The 27,987-nt window shown below is 35.0% G+C and overlaps 2 protein-coding genes across 5 annotated transcripts; both read left to right on the forward strand.

The window, feature by feature from the left end:
- On the forward strand, positions 1-3,978 carry AK6 (adenylate kinase 6). Of its 4 annotated transcripts, none has more exons than XM_039320752.1 (6): positions 1-341; positions 595-658; positions 1,048-1,140; positions 1,622-1,680; positions 1,776-1,921; positions 2,256-3,978. In XM_039320752.1, exons 2-6 carry the CDS (start codon positions 628-630, stop codon positions 2,443-2,445), a joined length of 519 nt encoding a protein of 172 aa, XP_039176686.1. In that variant the 5' UTR covers positions 1-341; positions 595-627; the 3' UTR covers positions 2,446-3,978. The 4 variants fall into 4 exon arrangements, with proteins under 4 accessions (XP_039176686.1, XP_039176687.1, XP_039176688.1 ...); XM_039320753.1 differs by having other exon boundaries at positions 611-658; XM_039320754.1 differs by lacking the exon at positions 595-658 and having other exon boundaries at positions 4-341.
- Positions 3,979-4,551: 573 nt separating this feature from the next.
- CCDC125 (coiled-coil domain containing 125) lies at positions 4,552-26,524 on the forward strand. The gene is made up of 12 exons (XM_039320750.1): positions 4,552-5,315; positions 7,138-7,504; positions 9,755-9,813; positions 11,036-11,122; positions 12,056-12,133; positions 16,604-16,689; positions 16,776-16,858; positions 18,482-18,597; positions 19,353-19,460; positions 21,502-21,676; positions 23,901-24,016; positions 24,124-26,524. Exons 2-12 carry the CDS (start codon positions 7,204-7,206, stop codon positions 24,454-24,456), a joined length of 1,542 nt encoding a protein of 513 aa, XP_039176684.1. The 5' UTR covers positions 4,552-5,315; positions 7,138-7,203; the 3' UTR covers positions 24,457-26,524.
- The last annotated feature ends 1,463 nt before the right edge of the window (positions 26,525-27,987 follow it).

Below are 27,987 nucleotides of genomic sequence, written 5' to 3' on the forward strand. Positions count from 1 at the left end.
ACTGGGGCCTTTCATGCTCTTCGGCGCTTAGCTGTTCGCCGAGCGCCTAATATGGCTTCTACTTCGCTCCTTCTCCTGCTTTTAGTCAGGCCCTGCGAGGAGTAAATATGATCGAGAAAGCTTCCGGATAAAAAAAATAAAACCCTGCAAGACTTTATCTTTTCCACCTACCGTTGGAAGAGAGAGAAAGGAGGGCCCGACTGACGTCTTAGTCTGCTGCCATCCGAGTAGGACGGTTCAGGTCCCCGCGAATAGCTGCACGTGGCTTCTTGATGGCAACAGGAGAAGCGGCTGTAGGAGCAATAGAGCGGCTATGAAGAGGCCTAACATTTTACTCACAGGTAAAATAAAAAACAAACAAACAGCGAAAGGGTCCGTAAATAGGAGGAGAAGCGGGAGGTGTTCGGATTAGTATAGCTTTAGATCGAGCGCAGTCGCACTTTCCAAGAAGAAGGAAACAAATAGGGAGCGTAAACAAATCTCCGATTCAGTCTCACGCAAGGGTAATATCACACATCCCAATGCTGCCGCAATCAAAATCGATGATGGGATAGCAAAAGTTAGTCTCATTTGCTTTGCTCTGGTTGCTTTTAGCTAATTTTGCTTTCAGACTTTCCCACGTTTTGAATGCATCGCTCTTTCCTCTCAAGAACAGCAGGTAAAAATTTCCCTTTCGTGTTGCTTTTTTATTTGCATTAAATTTAATATATAAGAAGCATTCAAAAATGCGATTACCTACTTTCAGTTGGAAGTGGTGGTGTTATTCCATAAACATTAGCACCTCTTGCATGTGAAAACCAGGATTAACCAATGGGTCTTGTATGAGCCCTTGTTCTCGGATAGGTGTGTGTATGTGTTTGTGTGCATCTATGTATGTATGTATGTATGTATATGCTAGGACTAAATGATCACATTTTTAGAGACTAAGAAGCACTCGTTGCAGTAAATACCTTGTTAGTTTTTCAGATTGATTTTGCAATGAAAGCTTATTCTAAATATTTACTAAGTACTATCCTGATTGTTTCTTTGTGCCTTGCATTTTTGTAGGTACGCCTGGTGTTGGGAAAACAACCCTAGGCAAAGAGATAGCTCTGAGAACAGATTTTACATACATTAATGTGGGGGATATGGCTAAAGAAGGTAATTTTTAAAATTTTACAGTATCTACCATTTTATTAACATTTATGCTCCAACTTTTCTGATGTACATGGATAAATATATCTAATTTAATACTAATTATATCTGTAATTTATATATTTTAATAATACAGACATTCCAGAAGTATTTCTAAAGTGGAATCCTGTACAACACATTAGATTAAAAAAAACAAATATGAAAATCAACTGTAAAATCAGTGCAAAAAATCAAGCTGAAGAAATTATTGTTAATTCTTTTCCCAAAAACCAAGTGGATGCTATCAAGAGCAGTGAATGAGAGATTCATTGTTTAAATAGTTGACTACTGTAATTAAAAGGATTTGATTGTGGCTGGGGAATTCTGGGAGTTGAAGTACATACTTCATGAAGTTGCCAAGTTTGAAAAACACTCATCTAGAACATACAGCATAAAATACATCTGAAGATTAATAACAATGAGTTTCCATTTTTTTTTAATTATTCAGGGGAACTATACGAAGGCTTTGATGAAGAATATGAATGCCCAATATTAGATGAAGACAGAGTGAGTTTAAACTGAAATATGTATTTAATTATCTATTCAAATTTTTGTAACTAAGAATCCACTGTTTAGTTTTCTTTGCATTATTTTCTATATAGGTTATTGATGAAATGGAAGATAAGATGCAGGATGGAGGTGTCATAGTTGATTATCACAGCTGTGACTTCTTTCCTGAACGCTGGTTTAACATAGTATTTGTGCTTCGCACTGAAAATTCTTTTTTGTATGACAGATTAGAAAACAGGTAAGTCAGTGACACAAAACTAAATACCGTATATGCCGGCGTATAAGACGACTTCCGCAAGCGCTACACTCGGCGCCAAAGATGGGGGTTGTCTTATACGCCGAGTCATCTTATACACTGGAAATACTGGTAGTTTCCGGTGTATAAGACGACGTTCTAGGAATGCAGCTTGGCAACAAAGACGGGGGTGGTCTTATACGCCGGGTCGCCTTGTACGCCGGCATATACGGTATAGTTAAATTTCAACTTAAAGCAAACCTTATTAATGTATAATATCTAACTTCAGTATTTTTACCTAAAAAATTAAATGTTTGATGTTTTTATATTTTTCTAGAGGTTACAAAGGAAAAAAGCTTCAAGACAATATTCAGTGTGAAATCTTTCAGACAATTTATGAAGAGGCCATGTCATCCTATAAAGAAGAAATTGTACATCAGTTGACTAGTAATACTCCAGAAGATATGGAACGGAATTTAGATCAAATTATACAGTGGATTGAACAGTGGATAAAAGACAACAATTAATTTTTTGGAAAAAATATTTACAGTGATAAATAGAAGTTGTTTTCCTTCATTGAAGAAACAATAGTTGCTTCATTCAGGATGAAAATTAACAAGGAGGCCACTGAATTTTCTATTTTATGCTGTGTTCTTTATTTAGACTATGAAAGCAGGTATCAGACATTAAAGGGTTAAGAATTTAAAAATCTGAAAAATTGGGTATCCAATATCCAATAATAAAAATATTTGTAAAGATAAAAAATATTTCCCTAGATAATATTGCTGCCAAAATCTTACTCCTGTACAAAGTTTTATTAATGCAGCGGATCTTCTGAGATTCATTTCTAAACATGGGACCATGCAATTTAGTATATGAACATAATTTTAGTTATTTATTAACATGGTGTAAATAGCTAAGCAAATTTGTATCCGTGTCTATGTTTTTGTTGATTTGTTGCTGTTTAGTAAACTACTTTGCTAAGCTTATTTCTTGTTACGTTTAGAAGACATCCTCAACCCAGATTCATGAACTCATTTCTGGATAAATGCTGATGGCATTTTGTAAGATTTTTGAAACAAATAGGTTATATGTGTCCATAACTATAGTGATCCAAGAAGTGTGCGATGCCATTGCTTGTATCATGTTTTTCTATTTTCTGCCCTAGCCTGGGTCATAATAAATATTACCAGAATTCATTATCCTATTTTTTTCTAAATACTGAGTAATTTAATAAAAAGTGAACATATAGTGAAAAGACAAGAACATTGGTTGGTGAGAAAGAGCATTTTGTCATGTCAAAAAGTGCTATATAAGGTATATAAAGTGCATTTTTCGTAGCACTCCCAAATTTGATACTAAATGGATTTGATAAATTAAGATTTTAGTCCTAACCTTATATCGTATTCCATCCAGAGAATGAACAGAAGACTGTATTTAGATTCTCTTTTCCCACAACCTTTAATACCTGCACGATCCAAAGCAGAGTTTGATTGTGTAGGAAGAGTGTTGGGGATATAGACTTCTGCCTTTTGTACTATTAATGAAATGACTTGATTAGAAGCACAATTGCCTTCTGTTTTCTATTTTGGTTATATTCTGAAAATGGTTACAAATCCCTCTTAAATTGAATCATGAGATTTAAAATAGGGTAATGCATATTTCTTTCTCTATTTGTAAACTGGGTCAATGATACTACTTTACAGTACTATAGTGGTAGTAATACAGGTAGTGGTCATTTAGCTACTGCAGATTATGATGGTGATGGAAAAGTAACCATAAGCAGTTCTCATACTTCACAGGTCTATAAAGCAAACCAAAGCTGAAGTAAAATTATAAGCATAGTAGTTTCATTTGACTGCTTCACTTAATGACTGAGTTGCTGATCCCAATTGTGATCACTAAATGAGAATTATGTGAAAAAGATACTTTTAAAAAAGTCTCATAAGCATAATTTTTACTCACTCTGCCTAGAGTATTACTGTACTTCATTTGTCTGAAACTAAAAGTTCTCAGAAAAAGTTACATTTTTTAAAACATTAAATATTTTTAGATTGCAACTGAACTGATTGAAAATAGTCACTTCTGTTAGGTGTTATGTTCGTGCTATCTGAAAAGCAGATGCTTGGCCAATTGCAAGATTTAATTTACCTTCTGTATATTAAGTACTGATTCTTGGAACCTTGTCTTTCATTACAAAAATGACAGTATTTAGCAAATGTTTTGAGCAGTCAACAATTTGGATCATGCATCTTTTGTTATTTGGTACTTGTACTGTCATACTTTATTTTCAAAATAATTCTTAAATTCTTTCATATTACATTTTTCTGTATGTAATTAAGAACAAAGATTTAAATACGTTTTTTGAAAATAAATGAAGATACTAAAGGCAATCATTTAAAAATTATTTCTATCTCAATGCAATCATTTTGAGAGTGGCTTATATAATACAAAAAAATTAAACTTACGACTTAATTTATAACTATGGCTCAATTACAAAATCATTATTTCGCAGACATCTACTTGAACCTGTATTATTTCTAGTATTAGTATATTCGTTGTTTAAAAGAAAGGTTATGCAATATTTCAGTAGCCTACCATATACGAAATTTCAGATATCCTATTACATAATTAAGTCTAGAATTCAGTTTATAGCTTTTGTTATTTTTTTTCTTCTCCCTGGTGGAAATCTTGTAAAGATACTGCTTTTCCCCACCCCATCAGAAAAGAAAGCCTTGAATTCTTTTCTGCAAACTATTTTAAAACATAAGCCATATAGCGGAAAATACAATAACTCGGAGCAAGGTTTGTAGAAAAAGTCCGGAGCGTCTGTGGATACAATAGGAAAAAAATGTCGCAATCAGTGAGCTAAATCGACCGGTTACGTGAGTCAGTAGAATGCAGCCTTACAATACTGTTAAGACTTCTTAAGTTCTTTTAAAGTTACCACCTAAATTTCCTTCGTTATGCAGTCCCTCAAACTGGAATAACCATTCGACCGTCGGAGATTTGTTCCGTTAGTTTCCGTCTTCTGACGTGGTTTGTGGCAGAGGACCGACCCTGCAAGCAGGAACCTGCTTCCGCCTCTGTCGGACCCAGCCTAGTGAGCCGCGCTCCACCTTCAAGCGCGGAGGCGGAGGCATTGCGGTCAAAAGCCGGGCGAAAGTTTAAGCTCTGCCCTGCGGGAGGAAGGAAGGGAGGGAGGACCGCGCCGGGCAAACCAGAATTGAGCTGGCAAAGGAGGAAGCAGAGAGAGCCCTGTCAGACAGGTGGGCGAAGGAGCAAGCGCTGGGTCTCCCTGCTGGATCGCGTCGCTTCATGTGGGAGCCGCGACGAGTAGCTCTGGGGCGCCGGGGTCGTTGAGGGAGGAGGAAGAAGCCGAGGAGCACATTGAGACGTAAGCCCGGAGCTTTGACTTCTGTGGAAGCTTGCTGTTCGTTTGTAGTAGTAGAACCTCTGGGAGGCCTCTAAGGGACTTTGAGGAAGGGTTTGCGTGTCTGTTCTGTAGGTGTGACTGCTGGACACTTCAGATGCACTCGGGTCTGCATACCTCTCAGGAGCTTACCACTGGGTTGGATTAGTGGACGTTTGGCTGTCTTTCCGGACCAAGTAATCCAACAAGGAACAGGCTTAGTTCTGGTCATCGTGGAGATGATGGAAGGACTGCAACCTGTAGACTGTTTGATAGCAGGGTGCTTATGAGATACAGCGGAGCCATCGCTGAACAAATGAAGTGTTATTGTGCTTAACAAATAAGGTTCTCAATACCTGTAAAAATGTATATTGTATTAAGAAGCAGAATGGGTGCACCCTACCAAAGTGACAGTATAGTCTGTACTGGTAATCTCTTCTAATATTAGAATACTGTAGTAGTCCATCAAATGTTAAAATGGTTTTATGTTATGCAGGCACAATATAAAAGTCTCTGATAAGTTTAATACATATAGTACAGAGAATGTGGCAATTTAATAAATTATGGATTATTGTTTGTGTAATATATATGTTTTATATGTTTGTTAACCATTTAATACATATTTAATTGCGCTTAAATCTGGAAAGAAACAAACTTTTATGAGGCAATATGAAGAGGATAAATGTATGCATGCTGTTAATAATGGTTTTAGTTCCTATAATGATTACTTGTAGAAAAAGGATATTTTCCCTTTGCTAAGTTAAATTTTGGGAGGATGATAATGATTAGGTTAAAAAAAATATGAGATAAAAAGTATTGAAAAACAGAAATATTGGGTGTTTCTAGTTTGTAATTTTAGGTCACATTGCTCAAAGTACTATTGATTATCAAATTTTCTTTTGTAGAAAAAATAAGATTATATGAAAATAGATGCTTCATTTAAAATATTGTTTGCAAAGAAAGAATGATTACAAGTAGTCCTCAATTTATGAACATGATTGGGCCTAAAATTTATGTTGCCAAGTGAGACATTTGTTAAACAGGTTTTGCCCCATTTTACAACTTTTCCTGCCATGGTTAAGTGAAACACTGAAGTTAGTAATACAGTTGTTAAGTGAATCTGGTTTCCCCCATTGACTTTGCTTGATAGAAGATGGCAAAGGTGACCACGTGATCCTGGGACACTGCAGTCATCATAAATATGAGTCAGTTGCCAAGTGTCTGAAGTTTGATCATGTCACCATGGGAATGCTGCAATGGTCATAATGTGAAAAACAGTCTTTTTTTTAGTGCTGCTGTAACTTTGAAAAGCGAACTGTTGTAAGTCAAAGACTTGTATTGTAATAATATTACAATAATAATTTGTAATAAAATTATTAAGGACAGCATCCCATCAAAGAAAACTGGAATGTACTTAAGTGTAGAATTGGATCATTTGTAGTGTAACTCGATACTACATATAACTTGATTCCTCTTCTACAATTGGTGAATCGTTAAGATAAACAATGCTTTCTTTTTTCTCTGATTTAAGTAAACAAAGCACCTGGGTGTGTTTATGCCAGCAAAGTACAGTTTTATAGTGATATGCTTTTGTAATTTAAATTTGCAATGACTTTTGCTTTGTATGCAGTAAAAACAAAATATTTTACATAGCTAAATAATTTTTAAAATGGAAGGTTTGGATCAATTAGGAAACATGAATATAAAAAAGGTACTGACTAAAACATCTGTAAGCATGTTAGAACTAAAAGTTGGAGGCATCTTCAATCTAAACACGATTCTAAATTTTTGTGAACTTTTTTTTTAGTATATCTTTACCTGAAGATTTTAAGAAAGTGTGGAAGCCTGGAATAAGAAATCATTTGTATTGCCAATGTGTGAAGCAGGCCTAATGCATAAAAAACTGTGTGATGCCTTGGAAGGTGAAGACGACATGATATATGGAGATTTGGGAAATGGATTTAAAAAACATAATGGTATTTATGAATCAGAAGTCTTTCACAAATATACAGCTAGGTCTAGAAGCGGTTCTGCAAGGAAGAGTTTGCCAAGTGATGGTGAAGAATATGATGCAGGTTTTTTTCGTTGCTCAAAATGTGACAGTTTGAATGATGTGCCAGTCAAAAAAATCGGAAGGAATGGATTTGTTCCCTGCAAACAACAAGCCAGTTCTGGTAAGTCTTTTAACAATGCTATTAAGTGATGAAAGTCTAAAGTTTTACAGAATTAATATTGGTAAATGTTTTGATCCTAAATGCAGACACTAAGTCCAGAAATTCCATTTATCAGACCATCTTGATTAAAAATGGTGACTGGAAATTTAATTTCAATTCTTCGGGTTATATATGTTCAAAGAAAAATAAATAATACATTAAGTTTCAGAAATAATTTTGATCTAAGTGCATGTTTTCAAACAACAGTACCATTTTGCCTTATACTGATGCTGCGATAGCTGGATTATAAATATTTGGTCCTGCAACATTTTATATGAGCACAGAAGTACACAAAGCAGTCTTATTTTGGCTAAAAATACAATTAAATACTATTTCAATGCATTCGAAATTTAATGAATTTAATGTCTCTAGGACAATGATGGCGAACCTTTTAGAGACCGAGTGCCCGAACCGCAACCCAAAACCCACTTATTTATCGCAAAGTGCCAGGGGCCCATCAGCATTGTGGTGCCTCTAAGTGCCACCTCTGGCACGCAAAAACCAGGGGCGCAAAAATGGGCCACCGTGCTGCAAGGCGCAAAAACGGCTGCTGCCGTGCCATGGGGTACAGATACAAGGTGCTGCACCACACAAAAATGGGGCAGGGCTAGTGAGTATCATGCAGGCACTAGCCCCGTCTCATTTGCAGCGTGTGCATGCTCGCGGCCCTGTTCACCCATGCGTGCATGTAAAATGCTTCCCCTCCCCTTTCTTCCAGTCTGCCAACCGACAATGGTTGGTGACTTCTGCTCTACCACCTCTACTCGACCTTGCAAATTGGCCACTTCGCCTCCTTTGTGCTGGGCGGGGTTCCTGCTCCGGGCGGTGGTGGTGAGCTGATGGATCTGCTGCTGGTGGTGGCGGCGGCACGTGTGCCAACAGAGAAGGCTCTGAGTGCCATCTCTGGCACGCGTGCCATAGGTTTGCTGCCACTGCTCTAGGACAATTTCCCTAGGGGAACATTTGGCTGGGATAGTGCTAAAAACATAGCCTTAAAGAAGGGAGGGATAACAGTCCCTCTTTATAAACTCATGCAAATTTACAAGTAACTGCATAGAGCAGCAAACTATTTGGATTTACAATAGCCAATATTTGATTGGATATAGCACAACATGCATCTACAGTACTGAGGTCAGTGAGTCAATTAGGATGTAATTAGAGGTAATGGGGCAGGAATACAAAGACAATACTAGTTTTGAAAAACAAAGAGGCAGTATTCCATGAACAGTTTGTCTCTGGGGATTTATTTTCTTTTGATTTCGCAGATCTCTACTTGCTGTTTCCTAGTTTATCAGCACTTCTTGGTCTTCTAAATGTTTTATGGTTGAACTGACAATTTAGTTTCCCTGAGAAGGTATATTTAGATAACTTTTCATCTTGACCTCCTCCAAGTTATCCTTCCTGGCAATGGATCATAAGAGAGGAAGTAGTAATAAAAAAATGTAATAAAGTGATAAGGACTGGCATGTCAGTGGGCAATTTCTTTTTACTGTTTCAACCAGTTAAATGCAAAACTCCAAAAAATATGGACAAATTTGTAAATTCTAAGCACCCAGGAGTTAATGCTATCTATGCGTATCTACATTATAGATTTGGATAATACCGTGAATAGAATTTAATAGGCCTGTTCGGACAGTTACAATGTTAGTCAGGGAAATAATTTTGCCTGATTCATAATTTGGAAATTTACATTTTCCTAGTACTGTACTCAATATTTCCAGATTTTTGGAAAAAATATTGTTTTCTCCTACACAATAAATAGGGTTTTGTATGAACTGTAGTCATGCAAATTTTACAGGCAGTTATTTTGAAATGCACCGATTTTAAGCATTGCTTTCTAAATCTTAATATTTATTTCAGGTTCAAAGTTTAAGAACTGACTGTTACGCTATTATTTTAATATTAAAATAAATCTTGGAATATTGGTTTGAAGCATTAAAATGCGTATGTCCTTTGTTTTTGATCTTAGTTTTTATTACAATGACAATATTGCTGCCAGCAAATTTTATCAGTTACAATAAGCAAGTATTTCTATCCTCTACTGTTATTTTATTATGTCTTTTACTCAGTATTTTTTCTGCCATCTGAAACAATTAAGCAGGATAATGTTTTCCTCCCAACTACTAATTGTTGTCCATTTTAATAAAGCTAAATATAACTGGTGTCTTTAAACAAAGACACACAAACAATTTGTTTTCTGTTGTAATTCAGAGTTCCATTCTGAGGCATCAAATGAAGAATTAAAACAACGTCTCCAAGGAATTTTAGAGGTAGGTACCACTACTATATTAGTATACTATAATTTTGAATCTCACTGTTTTCAATGCATACACACATGCACATAACGCGCACATACACAGAGAGAGTCATGTTTAGTTTTGGGAGTTTAATCTGGAAGCAAAAAAAATTAAATAGTTGTGGTTTATAAATTAATAATTTAATTTTAAATATTTTTAAATTAAATATTTAGATTAATTTAAATATTCAGATGCCTCTAATAGTTTCCTTTCCTTAGACACGAAAAAATATCTTCCTCTTCTCCCTACTTCTCTCTAAGAAATAGAAAATGAAAGTAAAGTTAAAGTTGCAGTAAAGTTAAAAGATAGTCATGATTTTATAATGTATAAATTTAAATAGAACTATTGTGGGTATTATTTTTAAAATAAGTCATGAAGTTAGAAATGTATGTAAAGAAATTTTATATTCGGATAATAATTCATATTTAATTTTACTGACATGACAGATCTATGGTGTTTTCTGCTTCCTAAAGTGCAGCTATTGTGTATATTGTTATAACACATAATAGCATACTGTATTATGTGATAAGTGACTTGAAACATAAAGTTTGTTTCAAGCTGGCAATAGCTGGTGTTGTATCTTCCTTATAGAAAACATTCCTTTAATTTTCCTTCCACTTCTTCTGATAATTGAAACTCTTCCCAACTGCTTCATAAAACAAGTTACACCATGCAAGTATCCCATATTATCTTTGGGGTTGTTCACAGTTTCAAGCTGAATCTACATTTTTTTTTTTCATTTTAGCCTTTAATGACATGGAAAACCCCCTGTATTCCAGATATTGGTGGCCTACAAAGAATATTTTTGTATAATAAAATGTAATCATTTTTGGATATGGTTTAGGACTAGATTATGAATGCACCAGGAACTGACCATTTTGGAGGACTACAGAAAACCATTTTGAGTTAATAGCACATATTGATTTGTTACTATAGTTACATGCTATTGTTTTTTGGGGACTTTTATGATTCTTGATTTTTATGGTTGTATTTGTGATTATAAGCAGGAGGCATTTTTATGTTTCTCAGAGTAGTAATGATTTCAGTAATACAACTTTTAATTAATAATAAAATTGTTAATATTAATTTAATAAAAATTAAATCCCACAATTAAAAGTAACTTTCACAAATGTAAAGGACTCCATTCTTTATACCTAGTTTTTTATTGACCAAACTTATTTTTTTTTCTTCCTAGGAAGTAGAAAATTTAAGAGTGGATTTGGAAGCATCTCAAAGACAACTTGAAGGCAAAGAACAAGCTTTAAAAGTTCTGCAGAGCATGGTAAATTATACAAAAGTTCAAAATGTTTTAACAATTAGATTAGTATTTATAACTAATAGGTAATACTAACAGTATTTTAGAGTTTATTTTCTTTATATGAGGATGAACTATAACATAAATTTTTAATGTATTATGTCAAAACTACATAAAAATAACAGTTATATGTATGATCCACTCATACTCATATACCTTGCAGAGGGGTATACTTAAAAGAGTGGATTCTTCCTAATGCTTGCTTCATTTATGTCTAATTTGACTCCTAAGGTTTTAAAACTGTCCCTCAGACAGAAAAATGGTGCCCCCGGGAGGGTGGGACAGTAGTTCCGAATGTTAGCTTACAAGCTCTGCCTTTTCCATTATACCTTAGAAAATTTGCTACGAACACCTTAGAGCCTGCTTTGGTGTTTTTTTTTTTTTTTTTTGTTCTTAGTCTTTTATCAAACCTAATCAAGTTCTTGAAAACACGAGGATTTTGGTAAAATACAATTTGAAAAACCCTGATGTAGAGCAGGCTAGGCAATCTTTTGGGGACAGTGAAAACATCTGGAATTTTTGGATTATATTTTTGTTGCTATCATAAATAACTCTCATAGAGAGGGATAGATAGTCACAAAGCACACATTTGCCAGAAAACAAATTAGTGATATCTCTAGTTTTTATTTTTTGATACACTTGCACTTTTACAATCTCTGGCATCTGCCCTTCCCATCTGTTTGTTTTATTTTTTTCTGATAATACTTTTTCTTTCAAAGCAAGAAGTGTATTCTTGCTCTTTATATAGTCTGTAATATTACACTAGCAACAGCCAAATATATAATTGTTTTATGGTAGACCAACAGATTTTGTTGATTGTCTTAACTTATACGCACTGATTTCACATTTAAGACGATCTGATATTGAATATTTCCAATTTTTGTTTTACATATTTCCTAGGCTGTTTTGGACAAAGCTACCACTCATACTAAAGCAATATTTATAAAAACAGACCAACAAAAGCGAGCCTTAGAAAAGGTAAGAATGTATCTAATACTGTTCCTACAAAAAAGAAAAAGAGTAGAAATGTGGTATTTCACGAGATGGTAACATGAAATTACAAACTAACCCAGGTTAGATCTGCATAAGTCCATTTATTTTACTGTGCTGGTATTGTTCTGTAGCCATTCACTGCACTGAATGTTCTGATGTACTTGGCTGAGGAATTCTGGGAGTTGAGGTCCACAAGTCATAAAAGGGCCAAGTTTGAAGACCCCTGAATTAACATTTCCTCTGTTGGTAGATCTTAATTTTTCCAATATTGAGGGAATAAAATTCTTTCTGCAGTTAATATAGGTAAAATTAAATATATATACTCTTTCTCATAATTTCCTACAATTATGTCTAACAAAAATAATTCTGGTTTAAACTCTATATGTTTTTTCATCATTTTCTCTAACCATGTATATATTCTTATCCAAAATCTTTTGGCTTTAGAGCATGTCCATCAAAGATGGTAATAAGTGCCTGGTTTTTGTTTACATTTCCTACAATTGCTTGATGTGTTTTAAACATTTTTGTTAATCTCACGGGTGTTAGATGCCATCTATTGAACATTTTATATAAATTTTCTTTGTACGCAACCGCTTTTGTTATTTTAGAATTTTTTTCCCAAAGGCTTTGCCATTTTTCTAGTTCTATATTATGTCCAAAATTCTTTGCCCATGTTATCATTGTTTCTTTAACTTGTTCCTCTTCCATCTTTAAACTTAGCATATATTTATAAAGTTTCTTAATCAATTTTTCATCTGATGTCAGTAATATCTTATCAAATTCTGTCTCTTCTTTATAAAATCCAGATATTTTAACATCTTTTTCCTATCTCGTTTGGATTGCAGATAGTCCGTCTGGGCCTGGAGTCTTATCATTTTTTGTCTTTTTATAGCCTCTGTCATCTCCATCATTGATATTTTTTCATTTAAAATATTTTGTATATTCTCTGGAATTTTTGGTAAATCCACTTTTTTAATATAGTGCTTTATTTTTTCTTGTGGGGTTTCCTCTGTATTGTAAGATGTCTCGTAAAAATCTTTAATTATTTTTTTAATTGTGTCATTTTGAAATTGTAAATCTCCTTTTGAGTCTTGTAGTTTATTTATCACTATTCTCTCTCTTTCTTTTTTCAGTTTATATGATAGCCACTTCCCCGTTTATTAGCATTTTCAAAAAAATTCTGTTTGGCTCTTTTAATTTGTTCTGCCATTTTTTCGGCCTGTGCTAAATTTGTTTTATGTTTTATTAGTTCCATTTGTTTAAGTATTTTCTGTTGTGGGTCGAGTCATAAAAGAGCCAAGATTGCCTACCCCTGGTTTAGATCAAGTTTGATCTAATATTCTTCAAAAATAATATAAAATAATATAAAAAGAAGAAGAAAATTAAAGCTCCCCAAACTTTTCTTTTTTTCTGTTTCTCTCTGTTATATCTGCAGTGATGTTGTAGACGTCTCTGTTTCCACTTAAATCGCCATCTTTCTCTTACTCTGGAAAATTGCTTTCGGATGTTTTTTTTCCCCAGAACAAGTTTTCATATCGTAGATAAAAAAGGAAAATAGTCTCACCCCAGTTCAAAATGTTGCTCACGCTTGTTTTGAATCGCTTTTTCTCCCGGCTGTCAGCAGCTTCCGAGTGGCTGCGTAGATGGAGCCAGTCTTTTTCCTGCTGTTCTGGAGGGCTCCTTGGATCAAGCGAGTCAGCTACCGCCTTCCTGCGATCTACAAGGGTCCCCTCTTGGTCTGTCATCTCTAAGTGGTGACTTTCGGTCCTTTTTGGACCCACAGCAGGCCGAAATCAAGCTTGGGAATCAGAGCCCTGATTTCTTATGCCCGCCTCACTGCAGCAATGAAACCGGAAGTCTGATGTACTTTTGATTATGTTGTGTTTTAACATATTACAGCCCAGATCTTTCTATTTATATACTTTGGTGAACCTATTACAAGCAGAGGATTCATAAACACATCCAACTTACCACAGTGTGAACCCTGCTAATCATTTGTTGGCATAGCTTCCATCTCATAGTTGGTGTTCTTAAAACAGACTGAAATCATTCTAAAGTGTTCTAGTGTGAAAGTAGTGTCTTCCTTATTACTCAACACATGACCTCCCGTGCACACATTCTAGGTATATGGAGAAGGAGCCTTTAGAGGACATGTTCAGGAACATCTAATCTGTTTAGCTCCCATTATGGCAGGTATTTTCTTGGACTGCCCTCTCCTCTGCAGATTGCTGGACTCTGTATGTCCATGATCTTTTTGGCTATAGTAGCGAGAAAGATTGGACATCTTATTTGAGCAGACAAATGTTTCTTTTGAGAGCTTTAGACGTGGGAGTATAGTTCTCATCAAAGAAGTCCAAGTGAAGGAAGGACTCACTGGAGAAGGGCCTAATGCTGGGAAAGATTGAGGGCAATAGAAGAAGGGGACGACAGAGAATGAGATGGCTGGATGGAGTCACTGAAGCAGTAGGTGTGAACTTAAATGGACTCCAGAAGATGGTAGAGGACAGGAAGACCTGGAGGAACGTTGTCCATGGGGTCGCGATGGGTCGGACACGACTTCACAATTAACAACAACAACAAAAGAACTGTCAAATATAAGAAGGGAAATTATGTGTATCCAACTATTTGAAAAAAATCAGAATTTAGGAAAGAATCCCTGGCAAGATGATCAGCTGAAATCTAGCAAGTCAGAAGAACCTGAGCTATGTGCTGGATCATATATAAGAAGTATTGAACTGACTCTGGTTGCAGAAGCCATGAATCCTTGGCTGAATATTGTCTTGTCATCTAGAAGAGTCTGAACCAGATAAGATTTCTCCAGCAATTGATGTGCAGTCTGGCATCAGCCAGAAGCAATGATTACTAGGTTTAAAGAAGTCTGAAATCTATAATTCTTTGTTATTAGGCTCATATTAAAAATGACAGTTGGAAGACCAAAGCTGCATTGCCACATATTCAGGACAGCAGTTGGCAGTTGAGTTTCCTAGTGGTAGATGAAACTGAGTAAGAGAGGAAAGGATGACTATGAATTCAGCAGCTGCCTAAAAAGTATGTTGCGTTATAATGTGAGTAATCAGCCTGGTTACTGAAGTGAATAAAGGTAGGCTGAAGGGGCTGCCCTTTTTAACCCTCAATGGGGTTTCCTCCTAAGTCAAAGGCAAGATGAAAGCACATTATTGTGGCTGTGAGGAAGAGTCCAAAGGTAAGTGTAGATAATTCTCTAAACTTGAAGATGCTTTTTTTTCTCCCAGTAATGTACGTGGTGACACAATTTAAGCTCATACATCAGGGATTTGGTTTGTTAGTCCATGTAGTTAATTGGCTGTAGGACAATGTACGATAATCCAGAGAATGCATTAGTTTTTTTTAATAGAAACAAGATATTTTTTACTAAACATTTTTGCCTTTTGTCACAATTAACTACGATTATTGAGGCAACATCCACATATAATTTTGACGCTACTTTGGAAACAGCTGTGCACTTATACAAGCTCAGTTGGTTTCGAAAGTGAAAACATTTTTTTTTCTGGCTCTGCTGTAGTGTATTTAAAACTGGAGTAAAACTACTGTTTTCTTTGCAGCATTCATCTCTTGTGGGTGATCTGTTTTCTTATTGACAGAAACATTGACTTCTGGACACCCATCAATTTTTTGTTGTGCCTGCCTACATGAATTTCTTCACTTCCCCATTCTAGCCTCCATATAAGTATGCCACAGAAAATGAGAGTGGCAAAATAAATAGCACACTATCATTTTACCACAAGAGGCTCTGAAATGCAGGAGGGAGACCAATTTTGTGGTTGGAAGCTTTTTTCATAGCAACTGTTCTGAACTTTTTGCAAAGATCCAGACAAATGCATGCAATCTTAAATTACACAGGAGGAAAGAGGAATGTTAGTTATTTATTTTAGTTTTTTTTTAAATAGAGTTTAAAGGGGAGAGGATTTTTGTTACTGAAGAATTGGCAGAAGATTTGGCACCAATTTAATTATACTTTAGTGAGCTGAAGAGAACACAGCAGATACAGTATTGATCTCTGCACATTCACAGCATTTTCCAGTTGGCAAACACAAAGATGAAGGATGTAAATGAGAGGAAGTGTCTGGATTCAGCAATTTTAAACTTATTGTATTGAGTAATGTAATGTTATTAAGGAATTGTCAAAAAGTTTAAATATTTTAAAGAGCAATTGAGATTGCCTTAGGAATCATAATGGGAGAAAATGACCACATAATTAGAAAAATGTAAAAAAAATTTTTGCAGTTTGCTTGTTCTGCCTGGCAATTGGCTATAGTAAAAACATTCCAAATATCTTCTGTTGTGCATTAATATTATTTTCTTGCAAAGCAAAAACAGTATCATGATCCTAAATAATACATATTTGAGATAACCAAATCCAGTTTTACTAACAGTGTAGGGTTTAAAAATATGAACAATATCCTTTTATGTTTATAGGAAATAAATATTCTGCAGTGGGAGATCAGAATTAATCAGGAGAAATTAAAAAATATAGATGAGACCTGGGCAGAGAAATATGAAAGGTAAATTAAAGTATGTTCTTTTAATCATCCACTAGGCAGAAACATATTAAAGGTGTGACTGAAATATGTTATTTCCATGTCAACAGAATTTATTGTGAAAATGCTGCTTTTAAAGAAACTCTTAAAATGAAAACTGAGGAAATTAAACTACTGAAGTCTGAAAATCAACGTAAGTAAGCTCTACTTTTTCAGTATTTTCTTTGAATCACTTGGCTTTGATGTAGGTGATTAACATCTAAAAAAGTATTGGCAAATCTGCGTCCAATTTAATATTATGCTCTGCTAAACACTTGAAGCATGTTTGGCTCAAGTTTGTAATTCAGAGATGTCCAGTGGTAGACTGGTCATAGATGAATGCTCAGTCAATACTGTCATGTTGCTTTTGAACAGAAAGTAAAGCATATCTTATAATACAAGATTACATAATATTACATAATACAAAAGAGTATTATGTATACTGCACTAAGCTTCTTGGAGCAAAGATAGAATAGAAATACAAAGAGATTTTATACCTATTTCTCTCATTATGTTAATTTTATTAAAATCATTATTACACAAAGTTAACCCCTATGAAACTAAGTGAATTTCATTAACTTAATGAGAGAAATAGGTATAAAATCTCTTTGTATTTCTATTCTATCTTTGTTCCAAGAAGCTTATGCAGTATACATAATACTCTTTTTCAATTTTATTCTGATAAGAATAATCTTATAAATTATATTACATAGAGCGGTAGTTTTGGGTCCAAATTACCCCAGTAAGTTTCATGGCTGAGAATGGGTTAGAGATTGAGTATTCATGGACCTATCCAAGTCTGTAGTAAATATACCACTCTGAAGTCAAGTTCAGATAATTATTTTAAGTAAATCCTGTGGCTTAACAAGCAAGTAGAATTATTATCCAGGGGATCACAGCTTTTTTGAGGCAGTGAGCAAATTTGAAATTCTGGTATCATGTTTTAGACACTTCCACAAAAGAAGTGTCATGGTGGGCAAGACCAGTGAACCCTCTCCCCACACAACTTGATTTATCAGAAGGCAAATAGATCATTTTGTTCCCATGACACACTATCTAGTTTCACAAAATGCTTTCTATTGATTCATATTATCAGATTTTTTTACTAGGCATACTTTCAAATAAAATAGCAAGTTGCAATTTTATATCCCTTTATTGTCTAAGAATACCTTTGGGATATATACAGCAGCATTCTTGGAATGTAAAGATTATGCCTGGTTGCATGCTTTATTTATGCCTTTATTATTATTTTTTTATAAAAATTCAAGGCAGTGAATATATTAATACTCCTTCCTCTTCCTATTTTTCCCACAACATGCACCCTGGGAATTGAGTTTGGCTGAGAAAAAGTGAGTGGCCTAAAGTTACCCACTCAGCTTTTATGCCCAAATTGGACTAGAACTCACAGTCTCCTGGTTTCTAGCCTGGTATCTTAACCATTAGACCAAGTTGGCTAATAGGAAAAAGTTGAACTTCTCCAATCATTAGTCTTAGGCTATACCTTCATGCACTACTGGCTTTCATAATGTGCATTGATATAATACTGACTTTATGGACAAAGGCTTAATAGAACAATCTCTATATTCTTTCTATAATGTGCAGGCATAACACAAACAATAAACATTTCCCTCCTGTGTATTTTTATCTAGGTTTACAAAATAAGAATACTTTCAAGCCAGAAAATTCATCCTTAGACTCGAGAAATGAAAGTTCAATTTTTAGACTTTTTAGATAAGCCATGTAAGCTACAAATAAACTTTCTTTCAAACTTTTTCAGTTTTAGAACAACAGCATTTGGAGATGATGGCAATGCTTGATGTAAAACAGCAGAAGTTGGTTCAGGATAATATGTCTCTAAGCAAGAGTGGCGTTACTGAGATTACAAGTCTAGAAGTATGTATTTTAAAATGATCTTATTTCTTTTGGCAACATCTTATGGTTCATTCTAATGGCTCATACTAAAAGCAAGAAATACACAGATTTATTTTGACATTAGATTTTGGTGCACATAATGATGGAGAAGCTAGCAACTGTGGTTCTCTTTCATGCATTATGAAGAATGTGCACTAATGAGCATTGGGATCTTCTTATCTTCTCCCATGTGGCTAGTAGCAGGAAGAAGAAGATTTGATTAACTGAGATAATGTTGTAGCATATGTATCAAGAATTAGCCAGCTATTGTTAATCAAAAACAGAAACCAGAAACCACTGAATTCCAGTTTTGAATTGTAAGAAGAGTTGGTGGAAAAAAATGGAACTGAACAATGTTACACCATATTTCAGTAAAATGTGGCTTGGCATGATCTGGGGTAACCAATTTGAAGGTCTCTTCTGCAACATAAAACCTTGCCAAGCAGGAAAGAGCTCTTCTGGGTGCACTCTAATTTGATCATAATGTGTCAGTCCATTTAAATAAAATTGAATGTCCTATTTTACAAAGAAAGCTAAGGTGGAATGCAGAACTAGGGTATTTTTGAGCAGTCACACTGATTAATTCATGCAAAGTCAAGATAGAGAATTTGTATATACTTTTAAGCCCCAGATAAACTACTTTAGAGCTAAGCAGCATATGCGAAACAACTGGTGTGTGTATTTGTCAATTTGATCTGGATTTTAAAATGACTGCTGGCATTCATTTGAATTGGAAGTTGGCAGTACTTGGAGCTTGTGCTTGCAATGGCTCTGAAGGAGACCCCTGTGCCTGTGCCAAGATGTCAGCAGCAACTCGAAAACAACTTCTTCAACTCAAGCAAGAGGTATGTGAGCTTGGGTTAGAAGCATTCTTTTCCTAACATGCCATGTGGAAAAAATGTCAAATGTTGCTGTTGTAAAAATGTAATAGAGTGCTAATATATCATTATGTTTTTATTTTGTTTTTAAACTTATTGACATACTTCAAGCTTTAAGTAGAATAGTTATATAAATAATGGCAGGTTTATGTATTTTAAAATATTTTTCAAATGCTATGTTTTACATGGGTGACCCGTGAAATGTAACACATTGAGACTGATGGAAGGAGTTCATCTGGCTTTTTCCCAATTAACAGATTTCCATTCATCTTACCAGTACATCTCCTCCTTTTGTGCAGCAACTTTTAGCCCTCTTTCAGGCTAAAGGATACTTCCTGCTCAAACTTCTCTGTTCTCCCAGTCACCCAACAGAATTAGTATCAGTTAATACAGCCACAAATTATGCTAAGACATTTTCATCCACTTAATGTCTTTGCCAGAAGAAGCCAGTTCAACTAGTTTTGTAGGAAATGTATCTACCCCTCAGCAATAAACTGCTTGCTCAGCTCTAATCCTTTTCAGAAGGTGGGCTAAGTGACACTGTCTATATGGGAAGTATAAAGATATTATAGAGATGTACTACAGATATAGCAAATTCTTTGTTTCCCTAATAATGGTCTTTGCTTTGTTACCTCTGTACTCCACCAAGTTAAATGTTTTAGCGTTACATGATCCTGGTCTTCATTCATAAAATGCATTGTTTTACTAAGAAAATTAATTAGAAATCAATAGAGAATAGAACTGAAGATTAGAGTGCACAGACACTAGTTAGATTTAGAAGGTAATTAAGTGTTGAGTAGCCAAGCAAATTTTTCTGTTTTCTTGATTTTGTTTTAGAGGGATTTTTTTTTCTAAATATGTTTCCCAGGAAGTGGCTTTCATGAGAGCATTAGTAACTGATATTCATGTTTATTGAAACTATATTATTCAAATGACAATATAAAAATGATTTGTTAAAATAGTCTTGTCTCCTCTATACCTGGGCTTTTCAACCAGTGGTACGGGTACCACCTGTGGTACATTGGCACCTGGCAGGTTGTACGCAACCATCCTAGAAAAGTGGTAGTGGAGGAGGGGAATGAGCTGAACCGGTGGCAGCACCGTACAAGCTTGAGCGAGAGATGGCTGGAGCTGCAGGGCTGTCAGGGCTCAGCAGAAGCACCAGGATCAGTGCTGCTTTCCAGCTGATAGGCGCTTCTTCGGGGCTGTCAGGGCTCAGTGGAAGCGCGCTCAGTGCTGATCCTGGGGTTTCTTCTGAGCCCTGAAGAAGCACCAATCAGCTGGAAAGCAGCACTGATCCTGGCACTTCTGCTGAGCCCAAAAGAAGTGCCGATCAGCTGGAATACTGCAGCATGTACAGGGTCTTGTGATTTACATTCAGATGCTTGGCAACTGATTCATATTTATGACGGTCACAGTGTCCCAGGGTCATGTGAAGTGACCAAAATCTGCTGCAACCACCCAGCAGACGGGAGGAATAAAAACCAAACACCCCCCCACCCCACCCCTGCTGCCAATCCTCAACAGAAATGCTCACAGCAATGAAAACCTCGGACAGGAGGAAGAGCGCCGCTGGGTGGGCAGGCAGGTGTCTTGCTTGGCTGTGGCTTGGGGGGCACTTTTTCAGTGCCATTGTAACTTCGAACAGTCATTAAGCGAACTGTTGTAAGTCTAGAACTACCTGTACTTTATCACTTTTTTTTTCTTTCTTTTTTTTTTTTTTTTTTTGGTTATCAAGTTTTTGACACCTTGCTAGGTGACTGGTGGTACTTGGATATTGCCATATCCTAAAAGTGGTACAATGGGTGAAAAGGTTGAAAAGCCCTGCTCTATACTGTCAACAGCTTTTTTAAAGTATCATTTTGCGGGCAGATTATACTCAAATTCTATATTGATTTCTACTTAAACTGAGGAAGCAATAATCTTACTGTTTTACAATAACCATAGATATGTGGATTTCATTTTTAAAGCGCAATCTAAAATTTATATTAATTGAAAAAAATAACAGTTTGACCTTCTGAAGAAGAGTAAAGAAGAAGCTTATATAATGGCGGATGCCTTCAGAATAGCTTTTGAACAACAACTGATGTGGAGGAAGGACCAGGCTTTCAGGCTTACACAAATGAGTAAGATCTGCAGAAAAGAAACTAAAACAGTAAAGTGGAAAAGCATTAAAGAAGATGGTAATTCTTTCCATTATATATATATATATATATTTCAGTAATACTGAAAATAACCCCTATTGGGCATATTGTTTATCATTTAAACTTTTGTTTGAAATCATTTCCTTCATTATCCAAATGATTCATGTAACTATCAGCAATTTTATTTCAATTTTCTTTAGGACAAAGACCTTACCAAGGCCATCTGGAAATATATATCTATTAATATTCACCCTACTGAACCTAGCAACAAGGAGACATAGTCCAACCAAGAGAGCTAGAGCTGATTGAGTCATGTAGTAATAGTAGTTTATTGATTGATTAGTCTTATGACTTTATCAATAAAATAAAATAAATAAAATATAGTACATAGTCTAATTCTGGAATAAAATAAGAGGAAATAGAATGATACAATACATTATGTTAATACAATGAGTCAATAATCAGATAAATGAATGTCCCTTTTAGGGTACGCCAATTTGTTCAATGCATTGGGTTCTTAGTTATAAACTTAGCAGTTCTGCATACAATACTGTGGATATAAAAAAGTCTATACACCCCTGTTAAAATGCCATGCTTATTTGATATTTTTCTTCCTAAAAGATTTCAGTTTGTTTTTCAATTAAATTGTGCAGCCTGTAGGTTATATTAAAGAAGGAAAAAATTCTGAAGAATTCTGAAAAATATTGGTCTGTTTTTTTATATGTCATATTCTGGCATTTTAACAGGGATATATAATCTTTTTATATCCACTGTAGGTACATTTGAAGAAATATGACAATCTGTGATTTGGATACCAATGGGCTGTTCTTTCCAATAGGGGTGATGGGGGATCATTATATGCCTAATGGGGGCATATAATTGAGAGTAGAACAAAATATGAGAAATATTTTCAATGGCTGGGGTACTGCATATTAAGGTTCTCTCATAATATAGAAAATGGTAGAAGTGTCCATATTTGACCATGGAGTCCAACAATTCAAATCTTGCTCTAGAATAGGTTCTTCTTAAAATTTGTGACAGACTCAGTGATAGGTATTTTTCAGGTTGAAAAATTAGCCAACCAACCTAGGGTCTATTTTTAGCCAATAATTCCATCTTAATTTGAACATTAATATCTAGGACTCTTTGTTTAAAAATTTCCCTTGACTGGGAGGCCATTGAGAATATATACTGGATAGAAAACCCACGTTGTGAAATAATTTTGGAAAGAAGACTGACCCAGAAGCTGAGCTGAATCATACTCATCTGTTCTGTTAAAGCATATTTTGGGAAGTCTGTCAGGATTCATTGAATAGGTCCTCTGCCAATATGTAAAAAAATTAATTATTAAATGGCTGTATAAGGAATGGATTCCTGTTTCCACATGTGCTGCAGAGATTGATGTGTTCTTGATTCTCATATACATGTTATCTGATTATTTAAGGATCTACTAACGACATTTGATGGAGAGGCATTCCAAATAGAATAGCATAAGTATAACTTACCTCAAAAGATAGCAAATTAATTCACATAGCATGCCAAACTGTAGGTTAACTATCAGGATATGTCTCAGAATTATGAATGTCAACTATTGTTCTCTAGCATTAGTGTAGTTATAGCAGCCTTTTTTTGCCTGCTACAACTTTTGTCTAGTCCTGCTTAGGCACTGTGGTAGATATGGCAAGTGATGTTATCTATTAGGCCTTAGTAGAAGTTTTTAAGTCTTTGTGTTGGCTTGTGGATGATTAAAAAATAAAATGGTGCCCTACTCCAGATGATTCATAATTTCTTATTAGCCAGATAATAGGATTGGGGATATGTTTACAAATATAGCATCTAGAGATGGAAAGATAGTGTACATAATCTAAGTGACTTACAAAAGATTCATCTAAGTCAGAGATTCTTAACTTGGTGATAGATTTTGAGGTCTACAAACTTTATACCTTTATTTTCACTAATTTTTAAATGAAATGTAGTCAAAAAAGAGTCCATAGATTTCACCAGACTTTTGAAAGGACACAAAAAGATTAAGAACCATGATGTAAATGATTGTTAAGAAGTCTTGATTTCATCAAGATAAGTTCTTCCTTGTTCAATACACCTACAAACTTATGTGTTTTAAATTCCTTGTAGTCACCTAAAGTCACATTGGTCAGATAGGCATCTATATAAATAGGTATATATAGTTTTCAATATCTAGATTGTTTTTATGTGATACCATATCTACCCCCATATTTTTTTCTTGGTGTTTCCTTGTTTCAAGAAAAAAGAAAAAGCTTGGGAGAAAAGCTGATGGGCATGCTTGCTTCTGGCCCTGAGAGTAAAAAAGTAGAAGAACTGGATAATCCACTGGAGATCATTAGGACACTAACAGACCTGGTTGGTATCTCTTACCTGGTTTCAGTGTCTATATTAATAGTATTATATGCGTCTGAAGATAGACAGACTGTTTGACAGCTATATTGATTTTTATTTTCTTTTTATAGCTGAACGATAAGGAGGAAATGTTGGCTCATCAAAGGAAGGTTAGTTATATGCTTGCTCGTACATTGGAAGAGAAAGAAAGTGCTTTGCAGCAAAGGAAAGAAAATACATTGTCAGAGGAAAAGATTACTTTTAAGAACAATCAGTACAAAAAAGAGTTAAAACCCCAAGAATGGATTTTTCCTGAATGTTCATGTTGTCAAACGTATATTGCTCAGGACAGCTTTTCTTCTTCGGTTTCCAATACAAACCCCAGCAGAATGCCAAGTTCTCATTCCACAGGATCTAAAGAAAATAATCATCACAACTTCAAAGAGACAGTGACTATGAAATAAGATACTGTTTTTTTTTTTTAGGAAAATGTAAATCTGTGTGTAAAAGTGGCAACTTCCTTAACATTTTGTTTCATAATTTAGGACTCTTAAACTCCCTCCATGCTCCATTGAACATAAGAAACTTTTAAAGGAGCACCTTTAAAGAACTCCTTCATAATTTCCCTATCAGGGACACAGATAAAGACAAATGTAAAAGCTGCTTGTTGATGGAAAGCAGAAGGAAAAGCTGAAAACATGCAAGGGGTTATGCATCTGTGGAACACCTGCAGTGAACTATAATTCAACCTTAATTCAGGAAAGTGTAACCATAAAATCAGGCCATTTTACCATTTAAGTAACTTAACAATTTCTGTGTTGAAAATAAGTGAATATATAATTTATTGTTCATGGATTGTATTCAGAGGTCTCCGTCTGTGAACAGAAGACTTTATTACATTCTTCTAAAGACTTCCTCCAGTTTCTGATCTCACAGAGTGCTTTGCTAGCAGAACCTACTAATCCCCCTTCTGCATAATTCTATCACTCTCCTGCTACTGTTTCTGAAAATGTTCTCCATTTTCTTCTCTTTTCTAAGCTGGCCCTTTAATTTAGTTCCTTGTCAAGATTGTTTCCATGGGTTAGAAAACATTTTTCTCTATGTGTTCAATGTTTTGCATGCTATTTACTTTTCAGCAGAGCACATTTCCTCTTTTTTAAGACCTGTTTTCTTTTGTTTTCTTTTTTGAATTAGCTTCTTTTATTGATGCTCTTCCTCATTGACAGAACACTAGAAAGAACTTTTTTCTTAATCAAGGCTTGTTCGTAACCTCTTAAACTCTCTCTCCTTGCTCTTTTGTAGTATGAAAATGATACCGTTCACTTTCCATATATAGTTAGACTCCAAGTCCTGTCAATTCCTGACACCACAGACTATATTTTATATGTGATGGAAATTAAGGGTTTCAATTTCCCACTTTTCAATATATCTTATACTTCTTGTTTCTTTTTAAGTATGAGGCAACATCTTATGATTTGCATTAAAATCCAATCATTTACTAATTTCTCTGCAACATTGAATGTTTTTCACTTGGATAAATGACTGGTTTACTGATTTCCATTTCTTCTGGAGCACATTTTCATAGGGTACAGATACACAAAATTGGTTCCAGTTGCATCTCCCTGTCCTGTTCATGTAGATTGATCAAAAAGAGGACATAATGGGATTCAACCTGATCTACATAAAAATCAATTGCCTTGTGCAGGTATATATTTGAAAGAATGATTTCATGATCAAACAAAACCTTTTGTTTTAGGAAATTGGAGGGCTTTTATATATTGATCTAATTAGGAGAAAATATTAATCTGTAGGTATATTAGATTAAGCTATACATGTATAAAAACACTGCCTGTGACCATTGCTTCACCAGATCTCTTTATCAGAAAGTTGAAGCTACCTTGTAAATGTGTGTGCAATACAAATTAATGTTGGGTTCACATTGATTATTAAGTGCATTCAGGTTAATACTGCACATATAAATGATTATGTGATGTGATATAAGGTTTCTTTTGCTAAGAATATCAAATGTATGGAAATACAATGACTATGGAAACACTATTTTTTCTAGTGACTAGCTTCATATATTGCATTAAGCTGTGGTTTACCTTACATATATTTTAGTCCACAGTTTACAAACCATACTAACAAGCTTCATATAACATGCTAAGCTACTGCCAATTTACCTCAAACAGATATGTAAGCTCAGCCTTTTTGGATCATCACTGATTTTTTATTTGGAAGTCTTGCCTATGAATAATTATGTTATATGTGTATATTGTCATAATCATTTGAGTGAATCTCTGTTGTAATACTTCTTAAATATTTTGTATAATTTGAATAACTTTAACATTATATTTTTCCTCTAAAATCTGTAAAACAAGCTATTAGAATGTTTTTGGAGCATGGCTACATCTGAAAATTTTAAATTGTATTATAAATTTAAACTGTAGCATAAATTGTCAGTCTGGGGGCTTTCCCATTCACAAAATTTCTTCTTGGCAAGCATGACCAAAAATAAATTCTGAGAGACTATTTTCTGCAGATCTTTTATGATATTTCCTATAGCCCTGAAGATATTCCCCTCATCTCACTCTTCAAAGTCTATTTCGGAATAAAATGCTAGGCCATATCAACTATTTTAACTTTCTGTGAAAAAGATCCTGAAAATGCAGTATTTTAAGTATAGCACAATATACCTCAGCTTTCAGTCCAATGGTAACTGAAGGAATCCTCTGAACTGTAAAATTCCTTTTAGATATAACATTCAGATCAAACCCAGCATTAGAAGAGTAATGATCTGACTTCACTGATGTTTCTAGACTACTGGTGTCAAACTCAATTACGTCATGTGATGTATCATGATGTATTGTGACTTTTTTGCCTTTGTGGAGCTGGGGTGGGTGTGGCCTACACATGATACATCCAGCCCAAGGTACACCAGTTTGACATCCCTGTTCTAGACTAATACCTTTTGGGGCCTCTTTCTGTTAATTCCATTATATCTGAGGCCAATTTTTTATCAGTAACCTTTTCTGTTGAAAGTCAGTAAAGTTCCTAGCTAAAGAATACTTCTTGGACAAAGGATTCGTTCCTAACCAAAGAAAATTTAAATATATGCCCACAGTTTGGAATTCACACATTATTTTAACGTTATGAACTTCTGAAGTTTGAACTCCAATAAAAACTTTGATACTTCTAAGTCAGGGGTGTCAAACTGCCAGCCCACACGCCGGTTTCATCATACCGGAGCCGCGCCCAACCCATTGCCGGCAATGGCGAAAAAGCTCTGATACATCGTGCGACGTCACGTGATGTCGCAAGTTTGACGTGCTTGCTCTAAGTGAACCCTATCTAGGACTCTAATGGATTAGAGAACTTCTGATATACTGACTACAGTATTATAGTTTTATCCAGTGCTTTTTTTGTTAAAAAAAGATGCTGGAACTCACACATCATACAACCCGCCTTGCCTATCCTACAAGGTTCCATCCAAAAAAGGTACCGGAACTCCGTTCTGGGTGTTCTATGACAAAAAAAGCCCTAGTTTTGTCTGGACTGCAGACATTTCAGCTTGATCTGTGCGATTAATATGACTCTGATAACTATCTGGATATTTTAAAATGCAATTGTCACATTGACCCAAAAATATTAGAAATAATGTGTATGGCAAGAAGTTGCTTTTACTTGTGCACTCCGCAAAGTTTATTTTCAAACATGTATTTCTTTGCATCAACTTTAGCCATGGTTAAGGATTTACACTAACACCAGATAAAAGGATGGAAATTGTGAAGTATTTCTGATTTAGATCTCTGCTCTGGAGAATACAGGAGTGCAAACATAGCACTTATATGCAATGCCTTAAAGTAGCTGTCTCTTTTCCAAAATAGATGAGATGAGATGAAGGCAAAGTCATCAGATCATGATAGAAAAGATATTGGCAGGACATCTTTGTGCTGTAGTTAGGCACAAATCAGAAAAAAACACAATATAAGTAA

The sequence above is a fragment of the Crotalus tigris genome, unplaced genomic scaffold, assembly GCF_016545835.1.
Source record: "Crotalus tigris isolate CLP2741 ecotype Arizona unplaced genomic scaffold, ASM1654583v1 scf7180000023687.2574627, whole genome shotgun sequence".
NCBI lineage: Eukaryota > Metazoa > Chordata > Lepidosauria > Squamata > Viperidae > Crotalus > Crotalus tigris.

What these genes read in the sequence shown, in the direction of transcription:
- AK6 (XM_039320752.1), top strand. Translation starts at nt 628, where the DNA reads ATGCATCGCTCTTTCCTCTCAAGAACAGCAG. An exon ending in TTTCCTCTCAAGAACAGCAG is followed by an intron (nt 659 to 1,047) that starts GTAAAAATTTCC and finishes GCATTTTTGTAG; the next exon opens with GTACGCCTGGTGTTGGGAAA. An exon ending in CAATATTAGATGAAGACAGA is followed by an intron (nt 1,681 to 1,775) that starts GTGAGTTTAAAC and finishes TTTTCTATATAG; the next exon opens with GTTATTGATGAAATGGAAGA.
- CCDC125 (XM_039320750.1), top strand. Translation starts at nt 7,204, where the DNA reads ATGTGTGAAGCAGGCCTAATGCATAAAAAACTGTGTGATGCCTTGGAA. An exon ending in TAAAAGTTCTGCAGAGCATG is followed by an intron (nt 11,123 to 12,055) that starts GTAAATTATACA and finishes CATATTTCCTAG; the next exon opens with GCTGTTTTGGACAAAGCTAC. An exon ending in TGGGCAGAGAAATATGAAAG is followed by an intron (nt 16,690 to 16,775) that starts GTAAATTAAAGT and finishes CCATGTCAACAG; the next exon opens with AATTTATTGTGAAAATGCTG.